The 20020-nt window shown below is 52.0% G+C and overlaps 1 protein-coding gene across 2 annotated transcripts in view; it reads right to left on the reverse strand.

The window, feature by feature from the left end:
- Positions 1-12323: 12323 nt before the first annotated feature.
- IQCE (IQ motif containing E) overlaps positions 12324-20020 on the reverse strand; it is a gene marked incomplete at its 5' end in the record, with an annotated part of 35282 nt that continues 27585 nt past the window's right edge. For both annotated transcript variants that reach the window (XM_080940588.1, XM_080940587.1), the window contains 5 exons: positions 12324-14446; positions 14813-15013; positions 18694-18794; positions 19532-19653; positions 19884-20003. In XM_080940588.1, the coding sequence (XP_080796714.1) occupies positions 14319-14446; positions 14813-15013; positions 18694-18794; positions 19532-19653; positions 19884-20003 (672 nt within the window). In that variant the 3' untranslated portion in view covers positions 12324-14318. The remainder of the gene's footprint in view (positions 14447-14812; positions 15014-18693; positions 18795-19531; positions 19654-19883; positions 20004-20020) is intronic.

Raw genomic sequence — 20020 nt, forward strand, 5'->3', positions numbered from 1 at the left:
ATTGGCCGGCATCTAGCAGACCCCGCCCATACCAGGGCAGTCTTTGTCCCCGAGCTACCATTGGCATTTTTCCCATAGGCCCTGCCCTCTGCATTGCCATTGGTCCTTTAGCCTACTAGTCCCACCTCTCGGCTTAGGCAAGACCCTCAACCTTTTCGGCCATTTCTTCCCTGTAGACCACGAAGGCCGGAAACCGAAGCTCACGTGTAGCTTCCTCCCCGTCCCATGCCTTTGCTCTCTAGTTCGATCTTTACACTTTCCACGCAGCCATTGTAGGGGCCTTCCGAGGAACTAGTGGCCTGTCTATAGGATGAACATGAACATTCAGGAGCTGCAGCTGTGTGATCTTGGGCTCTCCGGATCAGTGTTCTAGTCTGAGAAAAGGAGTTGTGGAGATAAAACGAGTGTAAAACGCTCAGAACAAAGTCTAGCGCGTAAGCCATAAAGATGAGTGTAAGGCGATTGATGGGCAGATAGGCTGAATACCCACCTGCTTTATCTTTAGTTACCGAGACAGGATCTCTGTAAGTTGCTCAGCTTAGCCTCAAACTTGGCAACCCTCTTGCTTTATCCTTCCATGTAGTAGGATAACAGGCCTGAACCACCACCCCATTGGGTTGCATCGTTTTAAAGATGCGAAAGGAAGATGTAAAGGAAGTTCTCTGTCTCCCATCTTGGAAACTGGACACAGCCTATAGAAAGAGCATGGGAACAGGGGTATAAATCCTGCTGTTCTCCCCGGGGTGATCTACCTACCCACTTGGCTCTGTCCCCTCAAAACCCTGAGGCCTTATGCTCTTAGAAACTAGGCACATGTCAGCTTCTCTATTGGCCAGTCCTGCTGGCTAGGAAATGGTTTCCTGATAGACCTGTCTTTCAGTTCATGCAACTGCCTGAGGCATTTCCCTCCTTGCACTATGGCCCAAGCGCAGAGGCCCTTTACAGAGCAGTGGGTTTCAGTACTCTGGATGGCTGGAGGAAGCCACCTAGTTGGGAAACAGCCTGGAGCAGTAGGTGAGACTTTCTTAGGCTTCTTATTCTAGGGCCAAATGGCAGTGAATGCACAGCTTCCCACTCCCCACCCCCACCTGCTGAGCATTCATCTCTGTGCCAGAGTCAGTGCAGCAGGTAAGATGCCCACTCCAGTGGACCTGGCCAGGGTGCTCCCTTGATTCTCCTGTAGAGTGGGGACTAGCCCTGCCTCCAGCTCTGCCTTTAGGGTTCTGTAGTTCCAAAGGTGAGCAGTAACTTGAGAGACTGTCATCACAGGCTGGGAAAGCTACTGACATCTGTTCCAGCACCTTCTACAGACAGCCCCGTATTCTCACTTGGTCCCAGTGATGATGGCCAGGGCTCATACACATAGGAATGAGGTCCAGGAGTTCCCTCTCTCATCACCAGAAGCTTCATCAGATTGGAGATTTTCTTCTGATAAGGCCACAACACCTGTTTATTTTATATATCTACTCGTTATGACGGGCTACCTGGGCTGCCCAAAAGATATGTGCAAAAAGCCAGGTATGAAGTCACACACCTGGGGAGCCGATCACAAGTTTGAAGCCTGATACACATTGCAAACTTGAAGTGAGCTGGGCTATGTTGTAAGACCTTATCCAGAAAAGGAGGTGGAGATGCACCTGCCTCTCCAATCCGTCCGCCTTTTCTCCCTCTTCTTTCATTTGACTTGAGTAGGGTTTGTGAGCCAAAGACTGGGCTAGGGGCTGGGGAGATCACTCGATGGGCAGCATGCTTGCAGTGCAAACATGAGGACCTGAGTTCGAAGCCATTCACACTCACTAAAGGCCAGCAATAGTGAGATGAGTCTGTAACCCAGCACTGGAGACAGGAGGCAAAGCTGGGTGGATCCTGGGCACTTGCTAGCTAGCCAGTCCAGCCAACTGGGAAACTCCAAGTTTGGTGAGAGACCCTCATCTGAAAAACAATGTGAAAATGAGAGGAAGTTACACGATGCTGACTTTGGCTTCTACACCCATATATGTGGGTGAATGTGCTTGTATACAAATGCACATATGTACAAATATCACCCGTACAATATTTTTAAAGGCAGGAATAAAAAAGTTTATTCGAGCTGGGCATGGTGGCACATACTGTTAAATACAGCACTGTCAATTCACAGCAGAGGCCAGTGAATCTCTGAGTTCAAGGCCAGCCCGATCTACTGAGCAAGTTCCAGGATAGCCTGGGCTGTGCAGAGAAACCCTGTCTTGGGAAAAACAAAGAGTCTGTGAGAAGCCAACACTGAAGACTGCGTACTGGGAAGGAGCACCTCAGAGAAACATTTGAAACAAAGGACCCAGGGACTGAGGGCATGAGTCCTCCAAGGCTCCTGAAAAGTCCCAAGACCTGCAACCAGTGAAAGAAAGTGAAAATCCAGTTATACATGTCTAGTTTGGCCCAGCCCCCAGATGCCAGGCCGTAGCCAGAACAAGGGAATTCCCTGTTTGGATCCCATCCAGTGAGCACTAGGAGGGAAGAGGAGAGGGCTGAAGGCCCAGACCCCCGGTGTGTGCAGCAAAGTGACACTTGGGCCACACAAACGCCAGGAGTCCCTAGCTTCCCTAGCAGGACAGCAGATGCATCCTGACCACAGAATAGCCACAGGGACATTTCTTTTTAATCTGGCCATGCAGCCTGGTGTCTCTGGAGTTTGGAGAGATGCCAGTCAGTCAACACTGTCTTTAGAGGCCTGTGGAGCCATCAAAACAAAACCTAAGCCAGCAATGACAAGTGACAGCCTCATCTACCCTTCAGAAAGTCAGTGGGAGCCAGTAAATCAGCAGGAGGTCTCTGAACCCACCCCTACGCCCCAAACTCCCAGCCCCCCACCCCCTAACCCCTTACCTCCCCCACCCATCCCCACCCTCCCCACCCCCAACCCCCCACTCAACCCCCCAACCCCCCAATCCCCCCATCTCAAGTCTCATCTCTCCAGCAGAACACCCCTCCAAGCCCAGAGCAGACCTCAGGTAGACAAAGCCTGGTGCCGGCCCTGAGACCACACACCGGTCATCACAGCCACTCAGGAGGCTAAGGGAGGAAGATCACATTTTGTTCAAGAGATGCCTGAACTTTAGAGTAAGTTTAAAAGGAAGGAAGGAAACAAAACAAAATACAAAGAAAGCTAGTATTATAACTCAGTAGAACACTTACCTAGAATCCAGCTTGGAACATGCCTGAGTCCTACTTAGAACATGCTAGGCCCTGATTTTAATTCCCACTTCGACAACACACACACACACACACACACACACACACACACACACACACGAAGGATGAAGGACAGGAGGAAGGAAAGGCATATGGTTTCTTGCTGTCTTACTAAGCTGGGGTTCTTTGGGAGTAAGGAGATCTCCCCTGCCTTGCGTCAATATATTGTGAATCTGAGGGAAGTAAGAGGTCCTAGGGGGCTCTAGATGGTCCAGCCTGGACAAGACTGGGGGCTCTGGGACCCTGAACTCTACCTGACAAAAACACAAACAAACCTTTTAACCTGTCCTTGTCCTGTGTGTGAGGAAAGATTTATCTGGCCTGGCTTTGAATCTAGAGAGTGCCACCCCGAAAACGGATGAGAGATAGGGCTCCCAGGAACCTATGTTAAAAGTAGCCCTCAAGCTGGTTGTGGAGCGAGCCCCAAGCACAGCCCTTCTCCTTCCTGTGAAGTAATGGTGGGGAAGGTTCTGGAAGCTGCCTTGTGGGTAGCATTATTACTCATCTTATTCAGAATGAATTGTAGGGCAAGGAGGTGGGTCCCTTCATTGATCATTTGGGTGTCTTTGGACTTTCAGAGAGAACCCCTTAATGGCACCTACTCCTGGGGTTCCTTGTCTATACACCCAGCATTAGCCATGGTAAAGGAGAAGCTTCCAGAGCCATCTGAATCTCACCTTAGCTTCGTGGGCTAATCCCTGGATTCTGAAAAAAGAAAGGCCTCATTCAAGGTCAGAGTCAAGGTCCTCCAGAGCACTGGCAGTGAAGACCATGCTATGCCCTCTTTCTCTGCCCCTCCCTTGATGGCCTTTCTATAACCCTGCAGGACCTCATGACCAAGTCCAAAGTCCCTAGAACCAGCCTTATCTCTGACAGACTCCGCCTTCTCCCAGGAAGGCAGGCAGTGATTGATGAGTACTGGCTAAAGCCAGATGTGTATGTTTCTAGAACACCTGTGGCAGGCAGCACAGCTGCCTCAGCTGCTTGCTCACAGGCATCCAGAGACACACCAGGGCATGCTTCCTAGTTTACAGATGGAGAAACTGAGGCTCACTTAATTCACCTGCAATGGCTGTGCCTTCTAGGTGCATCTTCACATGGGCTCTTCTGCATGTGGGCCTTTCTCCCATGGTGAGTTGGAGCTTCTCTCTCAGACTTCTAGGGTGAAGTTGGGCATTGTGCTGGCTAGTTTTATGTCAACTTGACACAAGGTAGAGTTATCTTAAAGGAGGAACCACAATTGAGAAAATGCCTCCATAAGATCCAGCTGTAGGGCATTTCCTTAACTAGTGACTGATGGGGGAGGGCCCAACTCATTGTGGGCAAAGCCATCCCTGGGCTGGTGGTCCTGAGTTCTTTAAGAAAGCAGGCTGAGCAAGCCATGAGGAGCAAGCCAGTAAGCAACACCATTCCATGACCTCTGCATCAGCTCCTGCCTCTAGGTTCCAGCCCTGCTTGAGTTCCTGCCCTCACTGCTTTTGATAGTAACCTTTTCCTCCCCTACTTGCTTTTGGTCATGATGTTTTATCACAGCAACAGTAACCGTAACTAGGACAGGCATGTTGATGCATGCTGTCAGAAGCTCGGGCTGCGGGAGCCTGTACAAACAGAGTGGAGGCCCTGCTGAGGCCCCACTGCAGCCTCTGGGGGTCCTGCTATACCTTTTCTACTTCTCCAGGTCTGTGAAACACTGTGGTGGCTCTGGAAGAAATCACAGAACAGAGATGCACAGAAAATCCATCCATTCAGAGCTGGGCATAGGAATATATATCTTTAATCCCAGCACTCAGGAGGCAGGTGGATCTCTGTGAGTTCAGGGCCAGCCTTGTCTACAGAGTCCCAGGACAGTCAGAGCCATACAAAGAAACCCTGTCTTGGAAAACAAAACAAAAAAATGTTCCCTCATTTGAAGCTGCTTCCTTCAGGTTAGTCTTCTCTCCATCTTAGCCAGCAGCCTGACTGCACCCATGCTGGGGAGTCTTGGGGTGATATTAGCTTTCATTAGTGGGGCTCTAGTAGGCACTTGGGGTAGTCAGCATTCACACTATCCCCCAGCCCTGCTCATTCACCCCCCCAAACTGTGGGCTCCATCTTTCTGCCTAAACTCTGTTCCCACATCTCTGGGGGCTGATCCAAGCTCCCCAGCAGGATTCCCCCAACACAAGCCCTGGCCTCCTTCCTGAGCCCCAGGCCCACAGTGTCTATACTCCATCTGTGTGTATGTTCCTTGCTGTGTTCGCCCTTCACCCCAATCCCTGAAGAATAAAAGTATCCTGCGGTGTGTCACAGGGCTCAGATAGAGAGTAGAACTCACCTGGTGGAGAGAGAGAGAGAGAGAGAGAGAGAGAGAGAGAGAGAGAGAGAGAGAGAGAGAGAGAGAGAGAAGATACAGAGATATACTGCTTTAGTAATGTTAGACAGATAACACAACAAGGCCAGGAGAAATCTGGACACAGGCAGTTCACTGAGGAACTCTTGGAGACTGGTGTGGGCAGAATTCCGACAGGCCCTCTGAGCTGTCTTCCTTAGTTTGATTGAAGAAACTGCAAATGCCATGTTTTAAGTTTTAATCACAGAAAGTGCGATTCACACTCACACAACATTACTTTTGCAGAGTTTACCTGCCTACTCTCCCTTCCATCTGCACGTAATCTGTTGTCTAGTCATCCAGCGGTCTACCCACTCCTCCATCAGTCCATCCATCCCACCATGTTCCCATGCACCCATCTCTTCTGTCCATTAGCCAACCTGTCACCATCCATCCATCCATCTATCCATCCGTTTATCCACATGTCCAATTATCATCCATCTACCCACTTTCTGTTTCACAACCTGTCATCCATCCATCCATTCATCCATCCATCCATCCATCCGTCCGTCTACCTGTATGCCCAGTCTTCATCCATCTCTGTTCATACATGCATCCACCTGCCCCCAGGCATATTTACATCTACCCACCCATTCATCCTTCCACCCCTCTCCTTCCATGCACCCACCCATAACAAAGACAGCAGGAAAAATCACCAGTAATCATTTTTTCATTCTTTATTCTTATGTATGTTTTATCTACATGTATGTCTGTGCACTACATGTATGGCTTAGTGCTTGCCAGAGAGCTAAAACTGGAGTTACAGACTGTTGTGAAGACCATGTGGGCGGTCCTCTGAACCACTGAGCTGCTTTACTTAGGCCCTTCCAAGGGATCCTGGAGCGTACAATGGCTGGTTAGTTGCTCCTCTCATTCACACACACACACACACACACACACACACACCAGTGTTTCTGGATGACATGTCAGCAGAATCATCTAACAGCATGTGAACCTGGAATGGAACTCAGACTTCACCACAGTTCTGGGGACAGAGACTCCCATTTGCTGGGACTGGATATCACTGTGTATGAGTTTTTCAAAGTCACCTGAAACTTGCAGTCAGCAGTTTTGTTGTGGGTTGTGAGCAGACACCCCGGCCACCTTCACAGGCAATCCTTGGGTTGGGAAAGGTCCTGAAGGCAGCATATCCCAACCAGAGGCTTATGCTTTGTTGGGTTTTTGGTGGGTGGGGTAGGGATAGGTTTTATTGTGTAGTCCAGATTGGGCTTTTTTCTACTGTATTTTATTCCTTGAGAACACAATCATTATATGACATGGATTTTGATCATATCCACTCCATTCCCTACTCTGACTCCCCGAGCCCCTCACCAGCTTGCCCTCCCATTTTCATAACCCCTTCCTCAGAAACAGAATACTGTTGCAATGCACTGAGCCCAGCTATTGCTGCCCATGTATAAGACCAGCCTGCGGGGTGGGGTGGGGGTGGGGCACATCACCAAAGAAAACTGTCTTCTCAAACAGCCAGCTTCTGTATTTCTCTATTTTCCTGCCTTAGCCTCCTAAGTGCTGGGGTTATGGGCAACCATATCTAGCTTTTTATTTCTTCTTTGAGACAGAAAGTAGTTCTGGCTGTCCTGGAACTCCCTCTACAGACTAGGCTGGCCTTGAGCTCCAGAGATCCTGAGTGCTGGAATTAAAGGGGTGTGCAACAATCACTCAGGTTTTTCTCTCAAGACCAAAGGAACTGCATACATATTTGCATCTGGGTATTTGTGTACATGTGTGTGCGTGCACATGTGCATGTGGAAGCCAGAGGCCAACTTCAACCATCCACCTTGGTTGTTTTTGTTTTGAGACAGGGTCTCTTACTAGCCTGGAGTTGGCCAAGTGGGCGAAGCTTCAGCCTGCCTTCACCCCAGCACTGGGATGGCACGTGTGTGCTGCTCAGATTTTTATATTTTGTTTTTGGAGACTACGTCTCATCACGTAGCCTTGGCCGGTCAGTAACTGTGTAGACCAGGATGTTCTCCAAACCACAGACATGTCTCCCTCTGCCTTCCAAGGGTTGGAATTAAGATCATGACCCACCATGCCTGGCTAGTTTTGTTGTTGTGTTTTAATGTACATTCTGGGCATTGGACTCAGGTCCTCCTGCTTGCTTGGCAAATACTTAACCTGTTGAGGCCCCTCCTCAGCCTGTGTGTATTTTTGCATGTACATGTGCTTCCATGTATTCATGCATGTGCATACTTGTGAGTACACTATGGTTTTGTGACATGTGACCATACAAATGCATGTGTGCACATACATGTCTGTATGCTGCATTTGCCATGTGATGTGTGCACATATATAGATTTGCACATTTGTGTCTGTTACACACCTCGTGTGTGTGCACATGGTAGAACAACCTCTTCAGGAACTGAGTTTTGCCTTGAGGACTGTAGGGAGACCTTAGGGTTCCTCTAACTGCAGGGCTGAGGGCTGCAGAGGTGGTACACAGGACCTAACACTGTAGGACTGTTTTAGAAGTATTGGAAAACAGGTGACCTCAGGTTCTGGTGGGGACCACCCTGTGGCTTGCTATGCCATTCACAGGATCAGGAGCAGCAGGCTTGGGACCGAGGCTGAATTTGAGCGCTGTAAGTACTGAAAGCCCCCAGGGATCCAGAGGGGCAGATGCCGGGGACAGTACCTGAAAATACCGCATTTAACAGGAAGTCCTTGAGTGGAGTGGTGGAGGAAAAGCAGGAGGGAGGGAAGTACCGACGAGGCAGGACTTCGTGTGGGTCAGCCCTGGCTCATGAGCCAGCCCTGTCCAAGGGAAGCGTCACATATGCCAAGGGAGGGGGTGGAAGGCGGCAGCCCTGGCATGGAACAGCCTTTCTCATGTATTATGTCAGCAGTGCCCCCTCCCCGCCTACGCCACAGCCTCTCTGCTTTCATCTCTTAGAAGCCTGAGCCTGGGAAGAGAAGAGCTGAGAGGAAGAAAGCCCCAGGCTGGGTCCCATGAATGGCCCCAGGAGCCCTGGCACACACTGGACTGTTCTTTGAATCCTGGCTGTTCTGGGCTTAATTAACAAGTAGCTCAGGGGCACCCCTTTCTCCTTATTCAGAGAGCCCCAGCACCATGGAAACCTTTTCCAGGGTCCTCAGGCAGGCACTGACTAATGGGGCCGTCCCTCAGCTGTAACTGGGTCCAACTTGAGGGAGCCCATGGGAAGGCACGCTAGCCAAAGGCCATTAGTGGGTGCCTGTTCAGACAGGCCAGCCCGCTCCCTTCCCCATCATTCGTATTCGGAACCTGACAGTGCTGCCAAAAGGAACGAGGACTCAAATTCTTTTTTCTGTGTTCCCCGAGGACTTGGGGAAATGGCATATTTAAAACCAACCTGGTCAGGCATGGAGTCAGTCTCCTCAGACTTTAGGCATGTGTGAGGCAGCCTGGGTGGTGCTGGTTATATTCTCCTTGGGAAGCTGAGGCAAGAGGATCCCTTATTCAAGGCATTTCTAGGCTACAGGTTGGATTCAAGACCAGCCTGGGTGACTTACTATGATTGTTTTTGTTTTGTTTTTTTTCCATTAAAGAGCTGGGGAGTGACAGTGAGAGGGCTCAGTAGGTTAAGGTCTTGCTGCCAAGCCTGATGACCTGAGTTCAGTTCCCTGGTATCAACCTGGCAGAAGGAACTGGCTCCTGCAAGCTTTTTTCTCATCTTCACAGGATGCTGTGCATGGGCATGCACACACGCACATGCATATACACACATGCACACACACACATAGTCACCACACACAACACTCACCACACACAAATACATACACCCCCAAAATTCTACTTTTCCAAAAGGCCTTGGACATGGTTAGGTAAAGACCTTGCCAGGGAAGCCGGAGGACTGAGCTCAGATCGCCAGCATCGGTGTGGGGAGGAGAGCGGCTGACCCTTGGATGTGTTAGCCAGCCAGCATAACAGAATCAGTGAGGCCCAGGTCCATGACAGACTGTCTCAGAAGATCCAGTGGAGCCTGGACGGATAACTCAGTGACAGCACTTCTTGTTCTGGTCTAGGACCAATGCTCAATTCCTAGCACCGACATGGTGGTTCACAATTGTAACTCCAGTTCCAGATGCTCCCTTATGACCTGAGGGCACATGTGCAAACAAAACACTCACATTTAATCTTTGAAATAGCTACACAAAAGGTGGAGAGCAACTGAGGAAGACACTGGACATTGACCTCTGGCCTATATTCACACACACACACACACACACACACACACACACACACACACACACATTCAATATCCACACAAGCACAAACAAGTATGTATATAGACATACATATATACAAAATTGAACTGTTCTCATAATCTGAGACACACACACACACACACACACACACACACCCCATGACATGTATACACATGTGCACACACGCCAGAGGACAACTTGTGGGTGAAGACTGAGGTTTTCAGGTCTGGTACAAAGAAGTGCCTTTAACTCCTGAGCTATTGTACGGGCTATAAATGACTTTTTAGCTGGGTGTGGTGGCGCATGCTTTTAACCTCATACCAGTGATACTATCTAGTAAAGCCCTGTAAAAAAGTCCAGAAAGGCCGGGGATCCACTCGCCACTGGCCTGAGCGGCTTTGAGGTTCATGTCCCAGCTTCTCGATGCAGATGCTTTGCTCAGCCATGGCCTGCACTAGACAGTTTAGTTGGTTACATAAGGCTGCGTGGCTGCTGTGTGCAGACTCGGCAAACCTGGAGTAGTGCGAGCCTCAAGGGTCAGCCTGGCTCCACGTCAGTCAGCTGTTTGCCGAGTCTCTGCTTCTGAGCCACATGGGAACGTGCTCTGCTTCCCCCTCCCCAAGGAGGAACTTGCAATTAATTTGACCAGAGTATAATGGAATTTTTATTTAGATCTCAAAAGTTGAGAGTGCTTTCCCGAAGGTATTTATAGGTTTAAAGACATCTGTTCTGCTCCTATCTTCCCTCTTTCTAATGATTGGTCTCTTCACAGAGGGTTCTGGCTCTGAGAGACTGAAGGCACAGTCCTCACTCCCCTCCTCGGGAGACAAAAATAGACATTTATCAGACAGAACCCAGCCAGCACCTGCAGGCAGTCACTCCTGGATGCTGACACCAGTGGACCTACAGAGAGCCCCCAGTGTGCTGTGGGACTTTACACAAACGCCAGGCACAGGGCCCTGGCAATTTAGCTCTAGTCTTCCATCAGGAGGCCTACAGGGACTGTGGTGTTGGTGGCTTCTAAGCCCCCTCTCAGTGCTGTGTGCCCCTACGCCCATACTGCATTAAGAATGCTAAGGGTTGGGAGTATAACTCAGCATCAGATGTGTCTTCCAACCCAACCCCCAACTCTGCCCCATTAAGGGCTGAGATATCAGTATTAGAGCATCCCTTACTGTGGGACTGGGGTGTGGCTCAGTGGTAGAGCCCCTGCCTAGAATCCCCCAGTGAGGGGCTGGGGTGTGGCTCAGTGGTAGAGCCCCTGCCTAGAATCCCCCAGTGAGGGGCTGGGGTGTGGCTCAGCAGTAGAGCCCCTGCCTAGAGTCCCCCAGTGAGGGGCTGGGGTGTGGCTCAGTGGTAGAGCCCCTGCCTAGAATCCCCCAGTGAGGGGCTGGGGTGTGGCTCAGTGGTAGAGCCCCTGCCCAGAATCCCCCAGTGAGGGGTTGGGATGTAGCTCAGTGGTAGAGTACTTGCCTAGCATATATAAGGACCTCGGTCCCATCCCCAGCACCATACAAAAGCTCACTACAGTCTTGATTCTGACCTCCACAGGTTTGTTCCCAACCACATGCCAAAGCTCACTCACAGCTGTCTGTTTTGCTTGTTTGGGGAAGCCTGGTTTGTCCCAGCCCCCTCTTTGCCCTTCCTCCTCAGCTGCATCTGGTGGGCGGAGAAGCAAGGGGAGCAGAGGGCTGTGATGTTTCCTAGATTTCACAGGGGTGGCCTCTTCAAGGAGGGTGGTTCCAGTCTGTTCCTGGCTTTTGAGGTAAGAGGAACAGCAGCCCTGTAAGTACCGCATCCCAAGCTCAGCTGGCTTCCTGTGCACTCTCCAGGGATGCCCAGGGCCGCCCACAAGCATGTGAGTGGTGTGAGCAGCCTTTCACTTTTCAGCTCTCCACAAAGGTCAGCTGGAGCGGTATGGCTGTCAGCAGGCTGATGGCCACCCACAGCACGGGGTCACAGTCTACTTTTTCTCGTGTCAGTGCTTGCTCAGAGAGTGGGTCACAGAGAGGGCAGGGCTCTTTTAGAGATAACTACCTAGCAGCCTACACAGTAGGCTCACTCCTGTTCCTTTAAGCTCAAGGTGATGTGGAGGTGTTGCTGTGGAAATCAGGGCACAGTGATGTCACTTACCCATCTCAGTGCACATACCTGGGCCTGCTTTGGTCCTGAATGCTGAGGTCACCACTCCTATTCCCCAGGGATGAAATTTGCTGCTTCCTAAGGCCACAGCCGGCTGAGTCCCAGACCAACCACAGTCCCAGAAGGCTTGGCCCAGCCCACAGCCTCTGCTCCTCCCTTCCTCCCCCCAGGATCTCATCTTACCAGTCCCTGGCAACTGGCATATATCCCCCACCCCCGCTTCTGCAGTTGTGGCTTTGCTAATGGCTCTCACTGGCCAGTCAGGCTTGGGGACTTGCACCTACAAAGCCAAGCCAAGCATCATCTATAGATGAGAAGTTCAGGCCGCAGGACTTCCAGCTCCCATTCAGCTGGGAAGTCAGTGGGAGCTCACTGTTCTGCCTCCACACCCCAGATATGCCACCACGCCCCCAGCGCTTTCTCTGATTCACATCAGCCAGGGGCTGTCTGCTCTGGCAATGGCGGGTGGGTGGAGAGCCCAGGACACAGACACCTGCCAAAGGCAGAGGCTACAGGCGCCCGCCCTCATTCACCGGGAAGCTTCAAGACAGGGTTTGCCTTTAATAGATAATCGGCTACACCAAAGGACAGGAGGGCTACAGCTTTTCTGTTTATCAGAGGCGTGTTCTTAGAAAACCCAATGAGCAGACCTCACTGCCCACTGGCCCAGCTGGGTGTACAGTTGGCCCTGAGGTGTACAGACCCTGCCCTGCAGGTGAAGGTAAAGACATTCCACCCCAAACTCGTGACTGCTTGTTCACTCAGAACACTCAGTGCACAAATGGCTGCCGTTAAGTAAGGGAGAGGACAGAGCAGCGGTATGTGGACCGGCCCAGGGAAGGTACGGCACATGAGGGCCACCTGTAGCTGCTGTCTTGTGCCTTAGTGGGTGGGGTCTGAAGCTTCAAGCGGTGGCATCAATCACAAGGAGCACAGCCAAGTTTGACCAAAAAAAGCAGATCTATAGAGGGCTCCAGTCGGCTGCCATGTTAGTAACGTTACCATCAGTTCACTGAGAAACTGACTTAGCAGGCAGCCTACAGGCCTAAGGAGATGGCCAGGGTCCTGGCTGAGTTGTTTTTTTTGCCCCCTGGTGGAGAAAAATGAGAAGGCAGTTGTGCCTGGTCCCATCACAGTATTAGGGGTACTTAAACCATCCAGGAGCAGGTAGATAAAGCATGGGCCCTCTCTTCCTGGTATCTGACTACCAAGCCCAGTTCACTTCCTGAGCGTCCATGCCCAGCGTGCTGTGTGCCGCATCAGGCAGGTGTTTGTGGAGGAGGATGCCAGGAATTAAATGGTCCCTAAAAGCAAACCTCTTGGGTGACCCCATCGGCCTCATCCAAGAAGGAACCTTATAACATTAGGTTTTCCTGAGACAAATGCCAGTTCTAGGGACTGGGAAGTCCCATCTCCAGTGACATATGGACTCCACCAGCAGCCAGTCCGACAGGCACCCTGGAGGGGACATCTGGGCAGCAGGCCCAAGCTACATGGAGCCTGGATACTTATAAAATCCTGCAATCCCAAATCCTCATTCTCACCCACTGACAGAAGCTAATGTCACAGACAAGGGACCAACATCTCAAGCTGCTGGATGCTGACTGCCAGATGACACTGGTGGCCTGCAGGTACCTCTGCAAACCCAGTGTCAGAATCGTACTGGAATTTGTCCTTCCCTGAGACATGTCTCCTCTGGGACAACAGGCTGCTCCTGGCCCTGCCTTTTGCCTGTGTCTGGGTGACCTGAGCCATCTTGGGCTGCTTGAAAGCAACACTCTGTGTTGATGCTCTTCCCAGAATTCATCCTCCTGTGTGGGGGATGGGGAATGGTGGGGGATAACAACAGGAAGAACAAGGAGCTCATGGGACAGGGATTCAGTTGGGGACCCTGGTGTCCATAGATTCTCGATGGCTCTCTCATGACTGCACTCCGCCTCCGGCACAGGAGACTTAGCTGTAGCACCTGTTAAGGCACCGGGCAGCATTGGATCAGGAAAGCTACGCCGACATGGCAGCTGACAACGCCAAGGCTAAGGGCAAGTAGTAGTAGACTTTGCAAGAGTTCGCGTCTCTGCAGGACTCCCTGCTGCCCGGACTTGGTGCGGACATTATCTGTGGGCACTGGAAACACACAGGTTGAAGCCAGAAATGGAAGTGGGAGGTGGCTACCCTCCTTTCCTCCCTCCATCCCCAGAGAGCACAGAGCCACCAGGATCCCTCAAAGGCACAGGCACGACACGTAAGAAAATCGATGGCTGAGGTGTTCCCGAGGCAGAGCTCTTTCCCTAGCAAGATAGTCATCTTCTTAAATTCAGAGTCCTCTAACTTGTCCCCATAGCCACCTCACCTGGAGGCACCGACTGGGGTCCTAGAATGGGGAGGGGCTTTTCTTCCTGGGCAGAAATGGCGAAAAGATAATGTCATCTGAGTCATCCGAGCAGATGTCCTCCACAGGTAGTGGTGACAAGGGCTGCAATTCTGGGGGAGAGGGCTCAGCTGAAAGGAACCAGAGAGGGAGGTCAGCCAGAGGAAGTCAGTCACAGGGTGTACACAGACTGAGAGCTACACACACAGCCACCTGTAAGACTGAAGCCTCACGCACACAGCCAAGGGTCCACCTTCAGGGTCCCTGTGTGTGATACTACACAGCCTCTGCTGGCTCCTGCTCTTGAGATGGCCTGGCAGCTGCTGACATTAAAACACTTCCAAGCCTGGTGTGAGATGCACACCTGTAATCTCAAGCATTCAGAGAGCCAAAGAAGGGGGAGGAGGGAAAGGAGGAAGGTCACACAGTTGAGGCCAGCCTCCAGCCTGCCCTGTCTGGTGTGCAGTGGGGATGAGGCGGGGGTTAGAGGGACATACCCAGAGATGGCCTTGCACCTCCGGTGCTGCAGCTCCTTCCATCACACGTCACATCCTTCACACTGGGCACAGCCTCCAGACTGGATGAGGATGGGCAGTCCCTATGGTCACCTTGGGTGGACTCAGGGACCGAGGGGACAGGTTCAAATGCAGTGGTCTCCCTCAGCTCCTCCGCAGCATAGAGCCCCATGCTTATAGCTCCTAACGATGGGGGGAAATGATTGGTTACTGCTTTGAGATTTAAAAAGAACAGGAAGACTCCAACCCAACCATAAACCATGACACGGCTGTCCACCTCTTCCCAACAGCGTTCTCACCACAGTCCACAGAGCCTGTAGCCTCAGGCAGCTTAATGGCTGTCCCCGCTCTCTTATTGTAGTTCATAATCTCTGTGTAGGCATCTGTGCATCATGGGGCAGATGTAGAGGGCCGAGGACAACTGGAGGTGGGTCCTCACCTTCCGCCTGGTCTGCCTCAGGGTCCCTGCTGTTTGACGCTGCCCCGTCCCTTCTCCATCTGCCCCCTCTCAAGAGTTCTAGGATTAGCATGACTGATCACCTGGCTGTATGTGCCCCGAGGACAGGTCCCCCCAGACACACTTTCCTGAATCTTTTTTTCTCCCCAGCTATTTTGTGTGTGTGTGGGGGGGGGGGGTTGTTTTTGAGATAGAGTCTTGCTATGTGACCCTGGCTAGCCTTAAGTTACTATCCTCCTGTCTCAGCTTCTAGATTCCTGGGGATTCTGGCTTGTGGCATTGGTCTTTATTTTTATTTTCTTTCTCTTCCTCATTCACCTTTCCTCATTCCCTTTCTCTTAAAAATTTTGTTGGTTTTGTGTTTTGTTTCCAGGCGGTGGTGCATATCTTTAATCACAGCACTGGGGAGGCAGAGGCAGGCAGATCTGAGTTTGAGGCCAGCCTGGCCTACAGAGTGAATTCTAGGACAGTCAGGGCTACATAGAGAAACCTTGTCTTGAAAACCAAAACGAGGACAAAAAGTTTTATTTTATGCATAGTTTTGCCTGAATATACATCTATTCACCACCATGTACACAGAGTTGCGAGTCTCCATGCGGGTGCTGGGAACTGAACCCGGGCTCTCGGGAAGAGCAGCCAGTGCTCTCCACCAACAAGACCCCTTTCCAAGCCTCTTCCCTTCCTTCATGAGACAGATTCTCATAACCTCAGGCTAGACTCAAAGTCTCTGGTCTGGTCTGGAACACCTCACCCTCTTGTCTTTGCTGAAGGCAGTTTTCTTTAACAGCACAACCAAGGGTTGGGTGTGGGCCTTCTGCTTGCTTTGCCTCGGGCAGGTTACCTTGGGCCCTGGTGTGGGATCTTGTTAGGGTAATAAACCAACCAACGACAGACAGCCCAACACAATCAGCTCAAAGGAACCAGTCATTCATTTTTCCCACATGACACCGATCCTGGGGTCAGGACCTGCTCAGCAGTGGATGATGATTCTAGACCAGTCTACACAGGTGACAGATCTGCCACTTTAAATTTGACAAGAGGAGGAAAGAAAGAGCAGCATAAACAAACAACTCAGCCCCGACCAAATAACTTAAAGGTCAGCAGACACTGGACTCGGTGAGATCAGCAGGCAGCTCTGGAGAACAGAGTAAAGCCTCTGGGAGCCTGTGGGATTTCAGGCTGGCAGTGGCTTTGGGGTTCTGGTGTCTGTGTGCCTCCTCTCTGGGAGCCCAGAGCTCACTGTGCTTTGCAGACAAGGGTTTGTAGAGAACAGTAAAGCTCTGACACAGCCTGGAAAGTGACTCTGAGGACGGTGTAAGTTCCGGTGTGAGGACAGGCTAAGCAGGAGCTTCTCCTAAACACACTCCTACGGGGCCTGAGAATTAAAGGGATGACTGATCCAGTTAGAACTAGCTAAGGGCTGGGGTGTGGCTCAGTGGTAGAGCCCCTGCCTAGGATCCCCAGTGAGGGGCTGGGGTGTGGCTCAGTGGTAGAGCCCCTGCCTAGAATCCCCCAGTGAGGGGCTGGGGTGTGGCTCAGTGGTAGAGCCCCTGCCTAGGATCCCCAGTGAGGGGCTGGGGTGTGGCTCAGTGGGAGAGCCCCTGCCTAGAATCCCCCAGTGAGGGGCTGGGGTGTGGCTCAGTGGTAGAGCCCCTGCCTAGAATCCCCAGTGAGGGGCTGGGGTGTGGCTCAGTGGTAGAGCCTCTGCCTAGAATCCCCCAGTGAGGGGCTGGGGTGTGGCTCAGTGGTAGAGCCCCTGCCTAGAATCCCCCAGTGAGGGGCTGGGTGTGGCTCAACAACACTTCTGTAGCTTGTGTAGTAGGGTCCTGAGTTCTATCACAAGCACCTCAGAAAAAAACAAGAACAGTAGGGTGAGGCACTCTTCAGGCCGAAGGAATACAACCCTGTCTTCACTGTGAGCCACCACAGTTGGGAGCTTGCTTGAGAAGGTGCTGCCCTGACCACCGTGGCCACACATTTACCTGAGTGGAGCTGCAGGTCTGGTTCTGCCTCATCTTCGTCCTCAGCAGCCTCCCCACCGCTTGCCTTGCTGTGTTTTCCTGATGGACCCCATTCTGTATAAAGCATGTCAGTCTTGGGCAGGACAGGACAACCTATGTGACTGTTTCCAGCAGCCCCCACCCTCCTGTCCCTGGCAACCAGCACTTGTCTGGCCCTGCCAGCCTTTCTTAGTTCTACCCCTGACACCTGAGGGCTCAGCACAGAGGCCTCTGGGAAGCACCAGGTGACTCAGCTCCCTGGGCCATCGTGCATGGGCAGAGCCTCAGCCAAACTTCTACATCTAACATGACCCAAAGTCCCTAGCTCATCCTCATCCATGCCAGCACCACTGGGTCACTGCTGTAGCTAGCGCAGGAGTCACAGGCCCAACCACAGAACAGTGGAACCCACAGGCTAGTGGACTCAGTGTGGGCCAGACTTCATAGCTGGGGACTCAGTCTGCGTGTGCCCTGGGCTTGCTTTTTATGTGTGTGTGTATATATATGTGTGCATGCTTGTGTGTGTTTGCACATTTGGGTTTGTTGTTCACATGTGAGTTAATCTTAGGTATGATCTCTTAGATGTTGCCCATTTTCTCTTTTATTTTTTTGGGACAGGGTCTCTCCCTGGCCAGGAATTTGCTCATCTGGCTAGGTGACCGGCCAGTGAGCCCCAGGGACCTTCCGGTATGTACCTCTCCGGTACTGCACTAACATTACAAGCACACATCTCCATGCCCAGGGGGTGTGGGGTCTGGGAACTGAACTTGAATCCCTCTATTGTCTTGCAGGCAACTTTATCAGCTGAGCAACACCCTGACTCCCCAGCCAGCCCCAGGCTTTTTTACCCAATGTTTTTCCCCCAGATAGGGTTTTCCTGGCTCTCCTGGAACATGCACTGTAGACCAGCCTGACTTTGAACTCAGAGATCTGCCTGCCTCTGCCTCAGGAGTGCAGGGACTAAGGGCGAGCAGCCATCAGTACTCGGCTTGTAGTTTTCAATGGGCCCAGGCCTCACAGGTACTCTGAAGTGTTAAATCACTAAGCTGGATCTTCAACCAGCTTTGGGCTTGAATGGAGTAGAAAAGGAATAAAGGCAATGTTTCCCTAAACACGCAATCAGGAGAAGCCATGGCCCAAGGAGCCATGAAGAGGCAAAAGCCAGGTAAACTTTGACTGCACAGCTTTTCGGGGACACTTGGACACCTGTGACCCAGGCAGCTGCCACCAATGGTCCCAGCAGCATTGGAGGAAAGTGAGTCTCGGGTCTCTGGCACAAGGTATGAACACAGGTCAAGACAGCTCACCCTGGGGACGAGCCGCTGAGGACTCAGCCTTCTTCTGACTGAACCTCGGAGGGGGAGGGCCACCTCCACCTTGTGGCAGAACCAAGTGAGTGAAATTACCTGGAGAAGCTACGAGGGAGGGTGGGGAGGCGGGTTCCGAGAGTGTCATCAAAACTGCTTCCCTCCGAGAGGACACAGCTCTATCTCGGCAGCAGCTGGCACTGGAAGACAGAAAGCTCTGGCTGAGCCAGGGGCTGGAGGACGCAGACCGCCATGGCCTGCCTGCTGCAGCACTGGGGTCCACGGGGCAGCCTCTTCCACAGGTGAGACAGCGTGGATGTGTGCCTAGGGCCCGGACACTGCTGGCCCCGAGTCTGTGCCCTTGGTTCATGTCCTCATGACTCACCCCTCCCAACCCATGCCCACTGAGCTCAGGATGGTCAGTCTATTGGTTTGTCTTTTTGAGATCATCTTGCTAAATGACCGAGGCTGGCCGAAAACTCACTCTGTAGCCCAGACTAGCTTGGGACTCACCATACAGCTCAGGCTAGATCAGAACTTTCTGCATAACCCAGGCTGATCTCAGACTCATGATCCTGCTGCCTCAGCCTCCTGAATGTTAGGATTACAGGTGAATAGCATTGTGCCAAGTTGCGTGAGCTCAAGCCCTTGACATCCACACACTATGGGCCCTGTTCCAACCCACCATGGAGATGCATTCTAAAAAGCTCTTCTCCAGAGAGCAAGAATCCACAGTCTACACAATACCCGCAGTGAAGCAAGGATGTCGATGTCCCCAAAGGCCTAACAGTTGCTATGGTGAACGGCCAGGCTATGGCTTACACAGAGAGTGCCATGACAACACATGCCATCTCCTACTGGACTCCTGGTTGGCCCCAAAATGTGTATGTGCCGTCCCCGAAGTCACGCGGCACAGAGGTGCCCGTGGCCTACTCACATGAGCCTGGCCTGGGCCAGGTACCCACGGAGGATGGACTGGATGATGGTGACGGCCTCCTCTTGTGCTTGTTTGTCTTCATCCGGGGAGCTGGGGCTTGAGACACGGGATGTAGGTGAGCTCTGCAGTTAATGACAAGGGGAGAAAGGCCTGTCTAGGGCCACCCTGTCTCCAAATGTAGCATGCAAATATCTCCCGGAGGGGGGCTTTCCAGCTGAACCCCTAACAGTGTTCTTCCTCACTACCCCCACGGCATTCCCTGTGAGCTGTGCTGGTTCAGACTCTAACTGTAAACTCGTCTGAGATGTGTCAAAGGGGCCCTGCCAGGCTGTTCATCCACTCAGATGGTTACCTGGTTAAGAGGGCTGGGAAGGCCCAGCAGGCTGAGAGACCCGGAGTCTGGGGCTTTGCTGCGTACAAGCTTCGAACGAGCTAGGTGTCCCCTGAAGGCTGCCTGGAGCACCGTCGCTGCCTGGCAGCGGAGAAGGA

The sequence above is a fragment of the Micromys minutus genome (assembly GCF_963924665.1).
Source record: "Micromys minutus genome assembly, chromosome: 29".
Classification (NCBI taxonomy): domain Eukaryota; kingdom Metazoa; phylum Chordata; class Mammalia; order Rodentia; family Muridae; genus Micromys; species Micromys minutus.